The sequence below is a fragment of the Vanellus vanellus genome, assembly GCF_965231255.1.
Source record: "Vanellus vanellus genome assembly, chromosome: 19".
Classification (NCBI taxonomy): domain Eukaryota; kingdom Metazoa; phylum Chordata; class Aves; order Charadriiformes; family Charadriidae; genus Vanellus; species Vanellus vanellus.
The window spans coordinates 8909258-8926616 of NC_138924.1; the positions used below are offsets into that span (position 1 = coordinate 8909258).

General features: G+C 55.4%; 2 protein-coding genes across 2 annotated transcripts in view; one reads left to right on the top strand and one right to left on the bottom strand.

Annotated features, from left to right (window-relative positions):
- Positions 1–481: 481 nt before the first annotated feature.
- LOC309679724 (multidrug and toxin extrusion protein 2-like) lies at positions 482–10348 on the bottom strand (the record flags this gene model as incomplete). The annotated part of the gene is made up of 17 exons (XM_082493111.1): positions 482–1330; positions 1736–1817; positions 2049–2143; positions 2526–2658; positions 3794–3863; positions 4204–4279; positions 4360–4468; positions 4755–4822; positions 5061–5174; positions 5503–5600; positions 5805–5902; positions 6311–6355; positions 7076–7118; positions 7278–7426; positions 7774–7842; positions 8363–8464; positions 10238–10348. The coding sequence occupies 17 exons, from the start codon at positions 10346–10348 to the stop codon at positions 1095–1097; spliced, it is 1698 nt and encodes a 565-aa protein (XP_082349237.1). The 3' UTR covers positions 482–1094.
- Positions 10349–16812: 6464 nt separating this feature from the next.
- Positions 16813–17359, top strand: part of NXN (nucleoredoxin) — a gene marked incomplete at its 5' end in the record, with an annotated part of 53340 nt that continues 52793 nt past the window's right edge. Inside the window, one exon of the mRNA XM_082493112.1 lies at positions 16813–17130. Coding sequence (XP_082349238.1) covers positions 16813–17130 — 318 coding nt within the window. The remainder of the gene's footprint in view (positions 17131–17359) is intronic.

Genomic DNA, 17359 nt, shown 5'->3' on the forward strand with positions numbered 1-17359 from the left:
AGAGTTGTGGGGTGGCAGAGAGGTGCCAAGAACCAGCTCTATGGGGTATTCACCTCCAGTGGCTGAGCATGTGCCACATGGCAGAGGCAGTGGCATCGCTGTGGTCACACAGCCGCAGGTAAGAGCCTGAGACCGCAGCCAGGGGCTCGGTGCTGAGGGCAGGCAGTGCTGGGGACATTTGCATTAAGATGTATGGCAGTTCCTTGGCAGCTCTGTATGGCTGTGCACCGCACCACCCTCTCCAATGCAGCTCAGCAATGGTGTGGGAGCAATGAAGGCGCACAAACCCCGATAAAACAAGCCCCTGGCTGCCCTACACCCAGAGCCAGCCATAAAACGCAGGGCCAGGAGGCTGAGGCTGTGCCCTGTGCGAGCCCGTCGTGCTGCACAAACCAGGCGCACATCTCCCCTCTAACAGCTTAGTCATGCCAATGACCGGGGTCATGCTCACACCACGTTAACAGCTCAACATTTACTCAGAAAACTTTATTGTATCAAAATCCCACCTTACAAAAGTGCAAAGAAGAGTTGCTTTAGGCCCCGTGCCCGCCCCGCAGCAGGGAGAGCAGGGCCAGCAGCCAGCGTCCAACGCCCCGGCGGCAGTCAGAGGAGTCAGCCACCTTCTAACAGCGTCGGCCTTGCTCTGCGCTGCCACAGAGGTAGCAAAGTGGGCTCTGCCGTGCCAAGAGGCTGGCACAGAATAGCGCGTGAGGAAACGCAGTATGGGCAGCAAGAGCTTCTGCCATTAGCAAGTGACATGGACGAATGCCCCCAGGTAGGAGGAAGCAGGACAGCAGCACACAGTCCCCGTCTCCTTCCTGGGCCAGCTCCAGGATACACTCTCGCCTATCACAAGCGACATCCCAGTGCAGTGCAGGAGAGGAACCAGCTCTCAAGCACTTTCTTCCCAGGTGCCGCGCCCTCACCCCCTTTAAGAACTCTGCATGTGGGATAAAACTTTGTGAGTTAATCGGAAACTGAGCAAAGTGACTCTTTACAAGGAACCGAGGGGGAATTCCCTCCCCCACACCATCCTCCTGGGACATCACCATGTGCCCTCCTGTTCTGTGCACAGCTCCCCAGTGTCACTGGTTCTAGCCATTGCCAGTCAGGAGCCGGACCAGTATGCCCACCAGCAGGACAGCAACAGCAGCGGCAGCAGCCAAAACGCGGCGGACGATCAGAGCCCTCCACACCACAGCAGGAGGAACAGGGACGACTGCAGGCTCCTCCTGTGTGATGAGCTGGCGGTCAGGTTGCCTCTCACCTCCCACGATGCTCTCAGGCAGGACCACAGTGTCCACGGTGTCCGTGTCAACGGAGATGTAATCTGTGCAAGAGAGGCAACTGCTGCAGGGAAGCTGAGCTGCAAAGTCAGGGGATCCCAGTCTGATGCTGCACAAGCGCTAGTGACAGTCCTGAGGGTCCTTTCCCAAAGCTCAGGGACACCAGGACGTGCCACAGCAGAGTGGCAGGTATTCCCAGGTTGGGCAGACACTGGCTGGCAGTCCAGGCTCTTCCCTGGAGCAGCCGGGGTGGTGACAGGGGTAACGGGTACCTTGTACCCCATTACTAAGTACAGGAGAAGTGCCACTGGCCTGGGACCAGCGCCAGACACTGCTCTTGGAAGCCATCTGGGCCTGCAGGACAAACACGGCTGCCATGACTGTGAAGGAAAGGAAGGGTTGGGTGGAGGATTTGGGCTCTCTCCCTTTTGTTGGGCCTGGTTACATACCCACAGTAGATGTTTTGTTAGCAGCTGCGCCATTGGAGTTCACATCTTCCAGTTGTTTTTTCCGTCCAGCACGGACTTGAGCCTAAAAACACACAGAAGAGTTGCTCTTCTCAGAGCAAGGGTGTCCTGCCCAGCCAAGCAAACCTGAGCCTCCTCCCTCCGCCCTCCCAAAGCAAGCACGCTCAGCACCAAATTGCTGCTGCAAGGACAGCTCCCATTTCACTTTTGCCTCCCCCCAGAGGCCTGTGGCATGGGTACTGGGACAGGAACTCACCTAACACCTTTTAGGATTTACTAGAAGCACAAGTCTCACCTCTTCCGCAGCTTTTTTCCAATCCATGCGTGTGACAAAAGCCGAGAAGGAAAGGGCTTGCAGAGAGATGCAAACAATCATCCCCACCCACAGACCTGCAGCGATGGAGAGTTACTTCAGGGAGGGCTTGAGGAAAACCTGCTTTTGCCAGCCACTGCCAAAAGGCCCAAGGACTTCGGTGGGGTCAGATTATCGCCCCATGTCTAATCTAGTCTTGAGGGGAGAGGAAACAGCTCCTGGGAGGGTCCTATGCTGGGAGCAAGCCTGGATTTACTGGGACATCTCAGCCCTCCCATTTGATGGAGGCTGATCGGAGCCCGCCTCAGCGAAGTACTTCAGTCTGTGATCCAGCCCCACCGATACGAAGGAAGATCTGAGCACAAGTTCCAGGACTGAGCCTTTGCTCAAGGCACGGGGTTTGGCCCAGCAGCAGCAGTGCTGGCAGCTCATACAAAGCCAAATGGAGGACACACGTACCTACCACCCCCATCTTAGCAGCAAACATCAGTGAGATGCCGATGGGCAGGCCGATGGCATAATAGCCGATGGCGTTGGCGATAGCACCCATCTTCTGCTTCCCTGTGCCCCGCAGCACACCACCACAGGTTGCCTAAGGAAAGCAGGCAGAGGGATCAATATACGGGACAGCAGATGCTATGGAAGGTACCACCACAGGAACTCTGGGGAATGGCATGGGCCTGTGAATTGAGACCCCATCTGGAGTACTGTGTCCAGCTCTGGAACCCCCAACATAGGAAAGACATGGACCTGTTAGAGTGGGTCCATCCACAAAGATGATCAGAGGGCTGCAGCATCTCTCCTATGAGGACAAGCTGAGAGGGTTGGGGTTGTTCAGCCTAGAGGAGAGAAGGCTCTGGGGAAGACCTTATAGCAGCCTTCCAGTACCTAAAGGGAGCCTACAGGAGAGCTGAGGAGGGACTTTTTACAAGCGCATGTAACAGGACGAGGGGGAATGGCTTCAAACTGGAAGAAGGTAGATTTAGATTAGATATTAGGAAGAAATTTTTCACTTTGAGGGTGGTGAGGCACTGGAACAGGTTGCTCAATGAAGTTGTGGAAGCTCCATCCCTGGAGGTCTTTGAGCAACCTGGTCTAGTGGACCATGTCCCTGCCCATGGCATGGGGTTGGAACTCTATGATCTTCAAGGTCCTTTCCAACCCAAACCATTCTATGATTCTATGGGGAACCCACAGCACTGTCCCACAGAGCTGGGGGGACCAAAGCTACATCACAGAGCACATGGTACAGGGCTCCTCTGGTTCCAGCTGCTGATGCCAGTGTAGAACGTGGCACCGTCTGCAAACACCGAGGAGGTGTGCCAGCAGAGGGACGGTGCCCCAGAGTGACACTGTCTGGGACGTGACAGGAGGAAACAGGCTGGATTTACTATCTAATGAGTTGTACAAGCACTGCCACTATGCTGTGAGTACCTGACATCTCTGAAGACCCAGCTGCTCACTTGTGCTGCTCTGACACGCTAGTAAAGAGATGAAGCCTTGCCAGGGGAAAAAGAACTGGGTTGTTCTGCAGCAATGCCAATGGGCAACTGCAAGCACAGGGGACGTTGAGGTGCTGTAGGTAATGCAAGCAGCTGCTTTGACAGTTTATCAGTTTGCTTCTCCGTATCATTTTAACAGATCAAGAATGACCTTGAGGCAGCTTTGCACTCTCCATTGCACCCTAACCTGCAGAGAAGAATCACTCCACATGCTGGAATACTCACTGCTGCTGCATCAAACAAGTGGAATGGAGCAAAGATGATCATCACTTTGGACACCAAGATAACGATCTCCCTGTTGGGAAGATGTACGTACCGGTCAGGGAAAGCAGCACGGCCTGGTCCCGAGGGACTCTGGTTCTGACATATTTCCCTCAGCCAGCAGCAAAGCCCGATCCCAGCCCATGACACTTGAGGGGATACATGCAGCTTGGGTACCACCACAGTACTGTCCCAGTGTCAGCAGCATCCACGCTGCCCATTGACACTGGGCAGTGGGGAGGAACCTTTGGGGAACATGGTTGGCAGATGGAGTTTTATGAACTCCATCTGTCAGCAGCTTCTGAGCAGCTCCTGGGATATAAATCACGCCCTCCAAAAAGGTAATAATATTCAAGAGAAAGCTGTTAACTCACTTGTCATTGGTGAAGATGTATCCCACTACGTCCTTTAGGGTTCCCAGTAATGTTGCAACCACTACAGCAAAAACTCCTGAAAGAAATAGTCAAATTGCTTGGATCAAGGGCAGTAAGTCCTGCTCCTTTATTCCCCTCTGCAGGACCTGGGCTGACCTGTGCACAGCAGCGCAGTGATGCAGGCGGTCTTGGCTTGCACCACATCCCCCGATCCCAAGGCATTGCCCACTCTGACACTCGCAGCCACGCTGAAGCCCAGAGGCACCTGAGTAGCAGGAGACAAGGAGGAGGTGAGGGGCAATAGAACCTGCAGCAATTTTCTCCTTCCCCAGCAGGGAATTTGGGGTAAATTGGCATTGCTGCAGTAAAGAGATTTTTCTATCTGCAGCAAACCCCTGGATGTGCAGCTGCACAGCAGGTCTGAGAGTCATCACCTGTCTGATACCAACTTCTGCTTCACACCCTTGCTTCCCTCCCCAGCCTTGATCTGCAGGGCCACTGTTTGGGGGCTCCTCCCAGGCTGATCTTGGTTTAATACACCCAGCCCTTACCATGTACGCCGCAGAGGAGAGCTCATAGATGATAGACTGCGCGCCCAGCTCCACCACACTAAGTAGCCCTGGAAAAGATTAATCACTTCCTTTTAGGTCAGAATCAAAAATTCTCCTTTGCTTACAAAAAGGCAGTGACTACAGGGTTCCCATCCAACAGATGCTGCATCCTGCAGAACCAACCCTGCAGGTGAGGAGCCTGCTGGCAGGAGGTGCTCTGGGGACACGCTCAAGAATTAGCCACCAGAGCAGGCTTGGCTGGAAGATGTCTTGTTGAACCAGTGGATAAAGAGGATTTGGACTCACCTGCCAAGAAGCTCCCAAGCTCAAAAGTCCACCACTCAATACACATCATGAGCATGCCAGGCACCGCCAGCCGGAAAAAGGAGCCCCAGTCCAGGAGACAGTCCCTGGACCAACCTGCATTGAGGAGATGAAGCAGAATGAATGCATGTTCTCCCTCTCTTCCCCTGAAGAGGAGCGATACACTTTTCTGGACGCTGAGGACAACAACCACAAGCCACAGCTCACAGGACATCAGCCTAGTCTCGCTGTACCGTGGTGCATTCCTGAGCCAGGGTGATGAGCAAGAATGTACTTGAGGCTACAGTAAGGGCCTTGGGGTCACGGCTTACAGCATTTACTTGCCGTGAGAGGATGGTAATCCCCTTGTCAAACCTACACCATGGGTGCTGGTGACTGGCCAAATCTCTAGGGCCATTTTGAAGGATTAAGCTATGAACAGTACCTCCCCACGTCTCCACATGGATTTTTTTCCACCACACGTAAAGGAAGAGAAGAGTGGCCTGGGTGTACTGAGACACAGTGTTAGCCCAGGCAGAGCCCCTGGGGAGAGAGACAGGCAGGTTACAAACAACATCCTCCACCACCACCTCCCAGATCCCTCCAGCCTTATCTTTCTAGGACGGTTGGCTAGGGCCAGAGAGTGGCAGAACTGGGCACCAGAACTGGGCACCCAGGACACTTCCACAGCCCTCAACAAACCACTGCACCCAGGGAGAGGCTGTCACCACCTCTGCTCACACTTACACCACACCCAGCTTCAGCGCGTATAGGAAGAAGGCGTTCATGGCCACATTGAGGATGTTGGCTGCAATCCCCGTCAACACCTGAGGCAAAATGATCGCCTGGAAGCCAAGGAAAGACTTTGGAGTTTGCTGCCCCAGCACCACCCAAGCCCCCATCCAGCAAACACAGGGGAAACCTTCATTAGTGCCCAAGAGGAAAGGCAAGAAGGCAGCTCCTACTTCAGATAAAGCCAGATTGCGTTAGACATGCAGAAGGCAGCATGCAGGGCTCAGGAGCTGGTACAATCAACAAAATACAGAGTTGGAAGGTAGCAATGGGGAAATGGAGCAAACTAAGAGTGGTTGCCATGAGCTCTCCCTGCCCTGCAGGTCCGGCAGAGGGCTGTGCCTCACACATTGCTCAGGCCAGCTCTCCCCAGGACAGGATGAACTTAGATCCCCAACTTTATCCACGTTCCTAGGAATACCTTTAATCTATGGCCCAGAACCTGGCTAGTTATACAATACCTGACTTAGTAAATATCTCGTCTGCAGCTGGTACAGAAACGCCGCCTGTAAAAGTGAGGATTCATTTCATCAGCACTGCCGCACTATGGTTCAACAGCCAGCTACCATTTAACACTCATGGACAGGTCCTTCCCTCAGCTCCTCCCCACCACCTTCTCAGCATGCCCCAGCCAGGCACGCTGCCTGACACCCTGCTCCTGTGGTCTGGTTGAAGCATGGCATCTGCCAGCACTGGCTGCACCCCAAGCCAAGAGCAACAAAAGGCACCTCCCATTCCCACTGGGAAGGGAGATCAGTCTCCAAATGGGAAGTCTCCTGTGCTTCCTCATCAGCACAAGAGAGCCTGGAAACCTTGGAAGAAAGCATTAACCTACAGACACTTGTTCCCCAGGGTACTGCTCCCTGTCTTAGGGGAGTCTCTTCAGAGAGACGGCGTAAAGCGCCAAGAGCCCGGCAGCTGTGAGTGTGTGCGAACAGCAAGCTGCAGCCTTTATCTCAGAGCCCCCGGTTCCAATGTCCATCACCAGTTATGTGTTGCGCAGAGATGTGGCCTGCAGTAAAAGCCTTTGCACAGCAAGATGAAAGAGTGCACGTTTGCTGGTCGAGCAGCTGCTGACCAATACACATCTGTTAAGGTCCAAGATCAAGGGGCACGTTGTAAAACCCTAAACTGTGCTGCCCTGTGATCCACAGAGCAAAGACCCTTCCTCCTTTCCCCTAATGTTACTGAACATGGAGCTCCTAGCAGCTGTAGCAGCAACTTACGGGAAGCGCTGGAATAAAGATCATCACATAGACCTGAGTTAACCTGGAAAGAGAATTGTTTCCCCAATTAATGAAACAGCAGAGCACAAGCCAAGCCAAGCAGTGTTGCACTCAAGCTCCGTGGAGCCTTGATTTCAACACTACGTGGCAACCCAGCCACAGCCAAATGCCTGATCCAGAAGGGCTCGATCTCACCCCTGACCTGGAGACCTCAGGGTCCTGTCGGATGAGCAGGAGTATCCGCTCGGTGTTGATGAAAAGCGCCCAGCAAGGGAAGCAGCACAGCAGCAGGATGAGGATCCCCCGCTGCAGGATGGTGCCCACCTGTTTCAGGTTCTTGCTGCCATACGTCTGAGTCAGGAGAGAAGACCAAGGTGAGAGTTAGAGAGAACCAAAGGGCCTGGGCAAATGCTCAGGACACAGGGCAGCAACGGGCTGATTAAATACATTTTGCATGCCCTGCAGTGGCCAGTGCCGGGCTGGTTGGGTTTAACTGGCTCTCAGGCAGATTGCACATCCTTTTGCTACCCAGGCATCACCCAGGGCTCCATGGGGAGCTGCAGGGAGGGAGCAGCTTCCAGCCAGTGCATCTGTAGCCCCGTGTAGCCCTTCCCACCCTTTGTGCCCAGACTGCACAAGAGGCAAGTGACCACCAACCGAACCCTCCCAGGCACAAGGAAGGGAGAGCTGCTACTGACCTGGGACATCAGCGTGTCGCATGCTGAGGCTAAACCAGAACCGATGGAGATGCCAGTCACGTTGATAACCTGGAGAGACAAGGGACATGGGTGCAAGGGAGGGTGGTGACAGGGGACCTGGCCCAAAGCACTGGGTCTCTCCCAACTGGGTGGAGATACAGCTCTGCTACGAGTTCTTGGGAAGTTTCCAGCCCTTCTCCATTTCTCAGAATAACACATTCTTGTTACCTAAATAGCCTTTTCTGTCCTCTAGCAAGGGGTGAATATCTAAAGGACCGCAAACAGTGCTGCTCCTAGCCACATGCACTCCCCAGGTCTGGTGGGTCCGGAGAGCTGGTCACAGACTCCAGCTCCCTGCCCAGGTGCTGGCCAGTGGCACAGTCACTGACCGCTCAGTTCCCATCTCCTGCCTGTGCTCAGGGCAGAAGTAAGAGCAGTTTGGCAGATGCGATGTTTGTGCTGCATCAGGCTGTGCTTACACGCAGGGTCCTCACATACACATTCCTACAGGTTTTGCTTTTTTTCTTCTTCTTTTGGTGACACATAATTGGTATGTTTCAAACCACAGCAGAATCAGAGTAATACATACAGAGACAGCCAGCGTCACAGCATCCAGCTCGGCTTTCCCCAGGTGACCACAGAAGATGGAGCTCACCACGCTGATCAGGAACCCCAGCAGCTGGGCGACAAACTAGGATGGGAGGAGGAGGAGACAGTGAGATGAGGACCACACAGGGCTTGAGGAACACCACCCTTTCCCCAGGAGTTGTACTATGAACAGTCAGGTTTCCTGGTGTCAATGCAGTGCCTTGCCTCAAGGCCAGGGCTCTGCCATCCTGGGAACCCATCCCTGCTCACCAGCACTGCTGGGGCACAGGAGCCAGCTCCAGGACTTGCATAGGCTCTTGGTGGCTTTGTCTTTCAAAGCAGGCTTCCACCTGCCCTGTGGTATTTTGGTGTTATGCAGCCAATCTGGCAGATGACCTTGGTTATGGGTGGCTTAACAGCTTCACTAGAAAGCCTCTTTTCCAGGATAAAGATGCATAGAGAGGGAAAAAAAAAAAAAAAATCAAAAAATCCCAACGCTTTTCCAAACTTTTTTTTGCATCTGGGGAAAACTCTCCTCCCAAACCACAATGTCCTCTCCTCCTGGAGATACATCAAGTCCAGCCTGCTTGTTCCTTGCCAGGGGCTACATCAAGGCTTAACGATGCTGTAGCAGAGATTGCACTCTAGACCTCATTTTCCCTTGGCAAGAGAGCAGCCCCTCCACAGGCGTCCGAGGCAGGGAGTCATGGCACAGCTAGAACCAGATGGTGGGAGTTAGAGATGTTTATACCAGCTGAGAGGTGGGCATGGCTGGGGACCGTGCCTGGGGTCTGCTCACGCTCCTTTCCACCCAGCAGTTGGCAAGCCGAGATCCCAGTGCTGCTGGAGAACCAGCTCCTGGGGGGTCAGAGGAAGAACCAAACAAAACCTTCTCCTCTCCAGACCTCCTACCACTGCCTGCAGATGCAGTCCTCCTGCCAGGCCCGGGCATGTTCAACCTGCTGTGAGTAATCCCAGCAGGAAGGATCTATACCTCCACGATTGTTCCAGTGCAGGGTTTGACATGAAGTGAGAATTAACTAATGACAGCTGTAGGTTTAGTTTTGAGGTTATCTGTGCACACAGAGATGCGGGCTGTGCCACAGGTGGAACAGTTGAGGGCACTGAGCTATGGCTGATGCCTTCAGCTATAGAAACCGAAACCCGCCTAGACTTCCTCCGCTGCCTGATCACAGCAGGTCAGTGCTTTGATGCCAGGGGGGCACCTCCGAGAAGTCCATCACTTGCTACTGATTTACTGGACATAGAAGATTCAAAGCCCAAAGCTTCACCCGCAATGGATTTAGACCAGGGCTGTGGCGCCAGCTCCCCTCTGCAGAATGGGCAGTGCTGGGGCTGCAGACTGGTTTTTAAGCAATTTAACAGCTTATCCCCCCGCCCCATCTTTCCCCAAGCCCACCGCTCTTCTCACACCCGGGCCGGGCTGGACAGCACCGGGAGTTCCCGTGGCAAAGAATAAGCACTCGGGTGACAATTCAGGAGCGGACGGTGGCGGTTTAACCCGAGCTGTGCCCACCGCGGGCGGAGGGGAGGGCCCGGGATGGCCCCTCAGCGGGCGGGGAGGGGGAGGCGAAGCCCCGACACGAAGCGGCGGCGGCGGCAGGGCCGGGCAGGGCTCATCCCGCCGCCGAGGCGCTCCCGGTGCCGGCGGGGGTCCGGGGACTCCTCCACAGCCCGGGACACGCCGCCGGGAGCTCCGGGCCTGCGATGCGCGGGGCGATCCCCGGCCCGTCACCTCAGCGCCGCGGCCGTTACCCCCCCCCGCCCCCCCCCCGCCCCGGGCTGGCGCCGCTCCGGCGCCGGTCTCCATTCCTTGTGTGTCCCCCCCCCGCCCCGTCCCGTCCCCGGCTCTCACCACCGGCCCCGCCAGCCGGGCCAGCTCGCAGCTCTCCCGCCGTGCCCCCGCGGGCAGGAGGCGGCGGGCGCCCCGCAGGCACCGCGCTACCGTTGCCGCCGCCGCCGCCATGGGCCCCGCCGCTACGGCCGCCCCCGCCGCCCGCCCGCCCGCCTTATGGGCACGGCCGGGGCCGCCTCCCCGCCCCCGGGGCCGCGGGGCTGCCGGCTGTGGGCGGTGCGGGCCGGTACGGCACGGCAGGGCAGGGTCCGGGTCCCCTCCGTGCACCGGCGGAGGGCTGGCGACCCGCCGCCCACCCGGACCGCCGTGCTCCGGCCGTAGGTCGGGGACCCGGCCGTGGGTCGGCAGGAGCTGGGGGGACACCCCAACACCCTCCCCACCCCCCCACCATATGTTGGCCGGAGCCCACCGTGGGCTTTTGGGAGACATGTGCTGCTGAGGGACTTGGGGGAGCTGTGTGGGGAGGAGGGGACCCCCCCTATTTGTTAACCGACATCTGGAACCCTCCTACGTGTTGGCCAAGGGATGGGGACCCCCCGGGGACCTCACACACATTGACCAGGGTTCACCAGCGGTCCAGAGACCCCCATCCCGGGTGGTGGCTATGGACTGGGGACCTTCTTGTGCGGCAGTGGCTTGGGACCCCCCTATGTACTGGCTGTCCCCCACCATAGGGAGCTGTCAAAGGCACAAACATCTCAGCACATCCTCCAGGACCAAAAGGATGTCCCCTCTGCCCATCAGCATTACGATAACGGCAGGGGGCAGCTGGCTCTGGGCAGCCTCCCCTTCTCCTCCATCCACCCACCAGCACCTGCGTGACCTGGGGATTGTCCCCCAAACCAGCAATTGCCACCCAGCTGGAGCCCAGCTGCCAGGGTGCAAAGGTTTGAAGGGGGGCTGCCGGACCCCACATTTGGCTGGGGTCCCCATGGCCGTGTTTGCCCGGCACCTGGCAAGAAGGAGCTTTGGTTTGGGTGGGAGCTTGGGTTGTTACGGGAGCGAAATTCTACCTGAGTGCAGGTGCTTGTAACCAAGTAGCTGTAACCAAACCTATTTCTAATGCAGGGAAAATTGCAGTGGAAAGTGGGGCTGGGTTTTACAGCTGTTTAAACGCTGCCTTATAGCTGTGGTGTCACCACTCAGAAATGTAAAGTCTCATTAATGTTTCACTTACCCCCTTGCCCCTTCAGGTATAACGTGACATCATGAAAAATTGTGTAGTAGCAGTGGTGAGTCATAGCCACGCTGAATTTATGTGCCATGATGAAATCAGGGTATTTCAGGACAAAAGAGTGCCTGATGCTGCTGCAGGCTGGTCTTGGGTTCCTCCTGGTTTTGGTGGTAGTCAAGGGGGAAAGAGCAATTTGCAAAATTTGCCTGGAGTTGTTTCTTCAAGAGATGCATATTTCAGTGTAGCCAGAGGATTTTATTCACAGACCACCAAAAGCTTTTCACAAACGTGGAAAGAACAATGTAAATTTCAATGTAAAGTTGGGGAGCATATTTTAACTTTGGAACAGTTTCTTCTTCCTTCGGTGGTGTTCATATCACCGTGACCCACCCTGGGCGCCTCGGGCCACCCCAATGCCCTTCGCGGCGGGCACAGGCTGGGCTCAGGTAAATACTTTGCCCCTCTCCAGTGCGGGAAAGGAGAACAAACTGGCTTGCAGAACAGAAGTGTCCTGGGCCAACGTTTTCAGACATGGACACTTCAAGTCAGACCCTTACATGAATGTTTCAGAGACTCGAGGCCTTTCTTGCCCTGGGTGCTCAGCGCTGTCGCCATCCACTGTGCTCAGCTGAAAACAGGACTGCTCAGCACCGCTGAAAAGAGACTGAATAGAGATTTTCATGCTGTTGTTAAGACAGTCAGTGTGCAAACATCCGCCACATATTCTGAGGGTGGAAAATGGGCTGAAGAAATGGAAGAGAAGGTGTCACTCCAGTCTCGTGCTAGGTAAAAGGCAGCAAGTGTCACTGGTGTTTGCTGTGAATGGCTTGGCTTTGTGTGGGACGTGTCGAGCTGGGGCTGCCGCTTCTCTCCATGACCCTGCGCTCCCCGGTGGCCAGCAGAGCAGCGGGCGGTTGGGTGCATGCGCCGGATGGAGCCTGTGCTGCCTGCGGGACGGCACTTCAGTGGCAGCTATGCAGAAATAGAAGTGGTCAGCAGCGAACGATGAGTGTCCTGGCTGGTGGTGTGACTGCTGTCGCCGGCCCGGCTATGTGATGGCCAGGGGATTCCTGCGGTGCCGTTATCTCACGTGGAGGCAGGAGGGGAAATGACAAGGCTCAGATGGTGCCATTCGGGGTCCTCAATGAGCAGCACAAGTGTGAGTCCCTTTGAAGTTTACTTGTGACCCTGCTGAGATCAATACCCCGGGCTGGCAAAGAGGTGGCAGAGAATCAGGCAGAAACCTGGGGAAAGGGCTTTGAAAAGAATAGGGGGAGCTTTTAAAAGGCTTAGGGTAGAAATGGTACTTCCCGGGCCCAGAAGCCAGGTACTGGACGAGCCCATAGAGAGCCGAATGCACGTAGATGGTCTGTGATTGAAACCCTCCTCTTGTGTTTTGCTGCTGCTGTTTGAAATCAACTATATTTGCTTTCAGAAGAGCTGTTTTCTGTTTCACACGTGGATTCCAATCTTGCTGGGAAGCAGCACGGGCACCCCAGAACCTGGTCTGATGGGTGGGGGTGCCCGGAGGTCTCCCCTGTCAATGACATGACCGATCTGGACCTTGCCAACTGCCTGGCAAGATTTGGCAGGGTTCATCTGCCGGAGCCCCCCGACAGATGGGGAAGGTCAAAGGTACCGCTAGCCTCGCACCAGGCTGCACTCAGCAATCCGGATATTAACAGTATTGCGACACCGGTTAGAAGAATTCAAAGGGTCAAATTCCTTTGGAGTGTAACATCGTTGAACTCAGTTGTTTTAGACCTCAGCGAATTTGGAGCAGAGTTTTGGGAGGGTGATACCTTAACACAGACCTGTTTAAAGGAGTTAATGTGTGACCAGCTACAAACCCTCTGGAGCAGACAGCTGGCCTGCCCTGCTGGAGCTGGTTTCGGCAGCTGGGACCCTGTGCGGTTCTCAGCAATGCTGATGTGAATCCAGAAGAAAGCAGCTGAGGGGAGAAGGATTGCAGTTGCTTGCATAGAGCAGAATTAGGCTTTTTTTTTTTTCTGCAGATTTCCAGCAGGATGACTACCCAGGGCTTTCTCTAGAGATGTATGTCCATATTCTGAAACGCAGCCAACATCCCGTTACTAAAATAAACCCCACAAATGTACCGTGTCTGGAACCATTGCGATTAAGAGCTACCAAATAAGAAAAAAATGTCAGAACACAATGGATTTATGTCAAACACTTGACTGTTTGAAGAGCGTCCCTTTCTTTTAAGAGACCTTGCTGCTGGCTGATGGCCAGGTACCATGGAAAATCCACTCCCCTCTGTTCAACGTGGAGTTAAGAATACAGCTAAATTAAAAACTGAAGAGCCTTTTGCAATCAAATTAGTTTTTATTTAAGCACCGCAGCATAGGATCAGATGATCAGAGCCGTCAGTGGATACAGCACACGGATTTGGGGCTTGTCAACAGGGAGAATGAACCAGAATAGTCATCTTCAGATAGTTCCCCTTGCGTGATGACCTGACTGCGAAGAAAGTTACTGTATTTTGGAGCACTGAGTGCGTTAGCAAAACATGCTAATGATCTTAGACTACAGTGACCCAGTGTAGCCTCTCCACTGGGTACACAGGGATGGTTTTTCTGTTTTAACCCCACATAAGTGTTCTCAAGTCCATTCTGGTGATTGACGTGGCTTCGTCAGACGCATGAGAATTGGTGTTCCACTGCTCCCTGCATCTCCAAGGTATAATTAATGTTCAATAATGTCAAAGAATGTCATGTCTAATAATGTTTTAAATACTGCTGGCTGGTGCTGCAGCTGCTGCACTGCAGCGGTTACAGGACCTGCAGTTACACGGCTGCCAGAAAGGTTGAACTTGCGAGTGGGCAGCTCTGTGGTCTCTAATCATCCTCGGTGTTCGTAGTACCCATAACCACTATTTTTTGGCACGGACAGACACATAAACGGGACTGTTCACACCATTATTTGTCCCAGCTTGCTAGTGCAGACGTGCCTCTGTAAGAAGGGTTATAAAGCAGCTCCAAACTGATATTTACAGTGGATGGATTTTGTCCAAAAGGCAGTTGCCTGTTAAAAAAAAAAAAAAAAGAAAAGCAAGGAGAAATCTAGCGTCTCACTGGCAGTTGCAAGCCTGGCACGGCCTCGGTGCCTCCGCATTGCTGTGCGCTGCGTCTGCTGGGAACTAAGGGGGGCTGCTGGAAAGCTGCTTTCCCAAAGGCTGAGACCAACCGGACTGTTTCTCTCTGCTCTTGGTAAATAGGAGTTTTCTTTGCTGGGCCCGGGTGAGGGCTGGGGGTGCCGCTGTCCCCCCCCCCGCCGGCAGCCCCGGTCCCCGGGAGGTGGCGCTGGAGCCCCGCCGGCTCTTCGCTAAATGGTGTGAAAATACGAGATCTACTGGTCAAAGGGGATACAGTGTTAGAAACAGTACCTAGAAAAAAAAAAAAAAAAAGAATAGGGGTTAGGGAAATGCAGATTGGTGCTATGTCTGTACAGACAAGAATCTGCTTATTAAAAGCCCCGTGATGTCATCCTGGCTCATTAATTCTAATGTCTCGAGTTGGTTCTCAAGTGGGCATCCTGAATCCGTGGTTCTGCTGCGGCGCCCGCAGGTGGGCAGAAACCCACCCACAATGGGATTCCTGCAAGCGTTCCCATGGTTTAACCTCCGTTCAGTCCCACCTCACCCATCCCCTTGTGATGTTGTTCGGTAAGAACGGCCGTTTCTTCATTTTATTTCAGGGTTCTTTAAGAGAGAGAGGCTTTTTACTTGTTCTGTATTACAGAGCACCTTGCTTCTGCTTTGTTCGCTAAAAATGGGGCCAGACAAATTATCTGTAGCCATAAATGTTATTTTTACAACAGAATATTTATATCACCACATGGGTTGGTCGAGTTCAGGGCCACAGACTTAAAAAACAGCTTCCCTGCCCTGAAGAGCCCAAATACTTAATTAAGGCAGATAAGACAGGACAAATAAAAACAAGACAAAACTCCTCTTGCTTTGAACCACCTCTAGGGAGCAGGTCTTGGCAAAAGAAAAGAGAGATTGTAAAGCTGTAATAATAATAATGATAATTAATTGTATTTATAAAGCATCCCCTAATGGCTCTGGATGCTATACAACGATTTTAAATACAATTGAAAGCAACAACGTAAGACACCAAACGAGAAGCCAAATAAGGAAGTGTTGTAAAAATAAAGGTGTCTTTTACAGTAGCTAGCAAGATTTAAGAGTGCTGGTCCGGGGCTCTTTCAAAAAGTAAAATGGAGAAGGTGTCCAACCTGCGTGCACACTTTGCTGCCCACGTGTTGTGGCGGTGCCGGTGCAGCTGCGTGTCTCCAGAGAACATGTGCGGATGCTCCAAAACCAAAAGCCACAAACCTCAGCCCCCCAAACCCATCCTCGGGACTCAGCCCGGCACATGTTCAGGCATTTATTTTGCTTTACCGACGTGCGAGAGCGGAGGGTGCGTGTGTGTTTGGCCGGCAAGGGCAGGCGGGTCAGGCTCTGCGGCATGGGCACACGGACGGACGTCAGTCCGAAGCGGCCGAGGATCCACGCTGCAGGGAATTCTGCGGGCTCGTGGACTACAGACTGTGACTGCAAAGCGCAAATCCATTTTAAAGCCTGGTTTGCATGTCACTGTTTACGCTTTATTTCCTTTCTGTATTCCAGCCAGCCAGACGGCCTAATTCAACGCAGCCGAATTTACTTGTGTTTACACTTCTAGATTGGCTTTCAGGTTTTTCCACCCGCCATTGATAAGAGTAAACATGTATTTATGTTAGATTTTGGGAACAAAGACAAGATGTGCTCTTGTTCTGTGGAAGCTTGCTCTGCCCCGACTCACGGGGCCAGCTGGACGCTGCCCTTCCCCTGGCAGGGGCTTAAAAGACGGGTGTCCCAGCCGGTGTCCCCACGGGTGTCCCCACGGGTGTCCCAGCCGGGTGCGGGTACCGCAGGGGGAGCTGAGGGGGGGGGGGAGGGGGGAGGTTTGCAGGACGGGCAACTAGGGGCGAGAGCGAGCTCGCCGCTGATCCCCAGCAGTCACTCCGGCTCCTGGTGGCGGGACGGAGAGGTGGGACGAGGCCATCTCCTTGTGGGGTGGGCACCGCCATCCCTCCCTCCCTCCCTCCCTCTCCGCGGGGCAGCCGGGCCCTGGGAGGGTGTGGGGGGGTGGGTGGAATGAGGCCCGGGGGAGGCTTTACCCACGGCGCTGAGGGCTGTGCTGTCCCACCCCGCGGGTGGAGGGGGTGTCACGCTGGGGGAGGGTGTCGCCGGTGGCCGCCGGGGAGCGGAGGGGGCCGGGCCGGGCCGGGCCGTGCCGGAGGCGGGCGGCGGGCGGCAGCGCCCCCTGGCGGGGCGGGGCGGGGCCGGTGCTCGGGCCGGCGCGGGGCTGCGGCAGCCGAGCGGGGGAGCGGGATGGCGGGCGCCCTGTCGGAGGTGCTGGGCGAGGTGCTGGTGGCGGCGGACGGAGAGGAGGTGGCCGTGTCGGCTTTGGCCGCCCGCGGGGTCTCGTTGGTGGGGCTTTACTTCGGCTGCAGCCTCGGCGGTTCCTGCGCCCAGCTCGGCGCCAGCCTGGCCGCCTTCTACGGGCGCTTCAGGGGGGAGGCGGCGGCGGCCGGCGGGCAGCGCCTGGAGATCGTCTTCGTGTCGGCGGAGCAGGAGCAGCAGCAGTGGCAGGAGGCCGTGCGGGCCATGCCCTGGCTGGCGCTGCCCTTCGCCGACAAGCACCGCAAGGTGAGACCGGGGGGCCGAGAAGGGGGGGGGGGGCGCGACCCGGGCTTTGTCTGGGGGCGGCGGGGCTCGGCCGGGCCCCCCCCACTGCGCGCCGCCGGGGCGGGTGGGCGCCTTCCAGAAAGTTCCCGGGGGGGAACCGTGGGGAAAGAGGAGGAAGGGGGGTGTCGGCTGCTGTCCCGCGAGGCGACGCCGCCTCGCCCGGCTTCTCCGGTTCCTGTGGGGCCGGAGA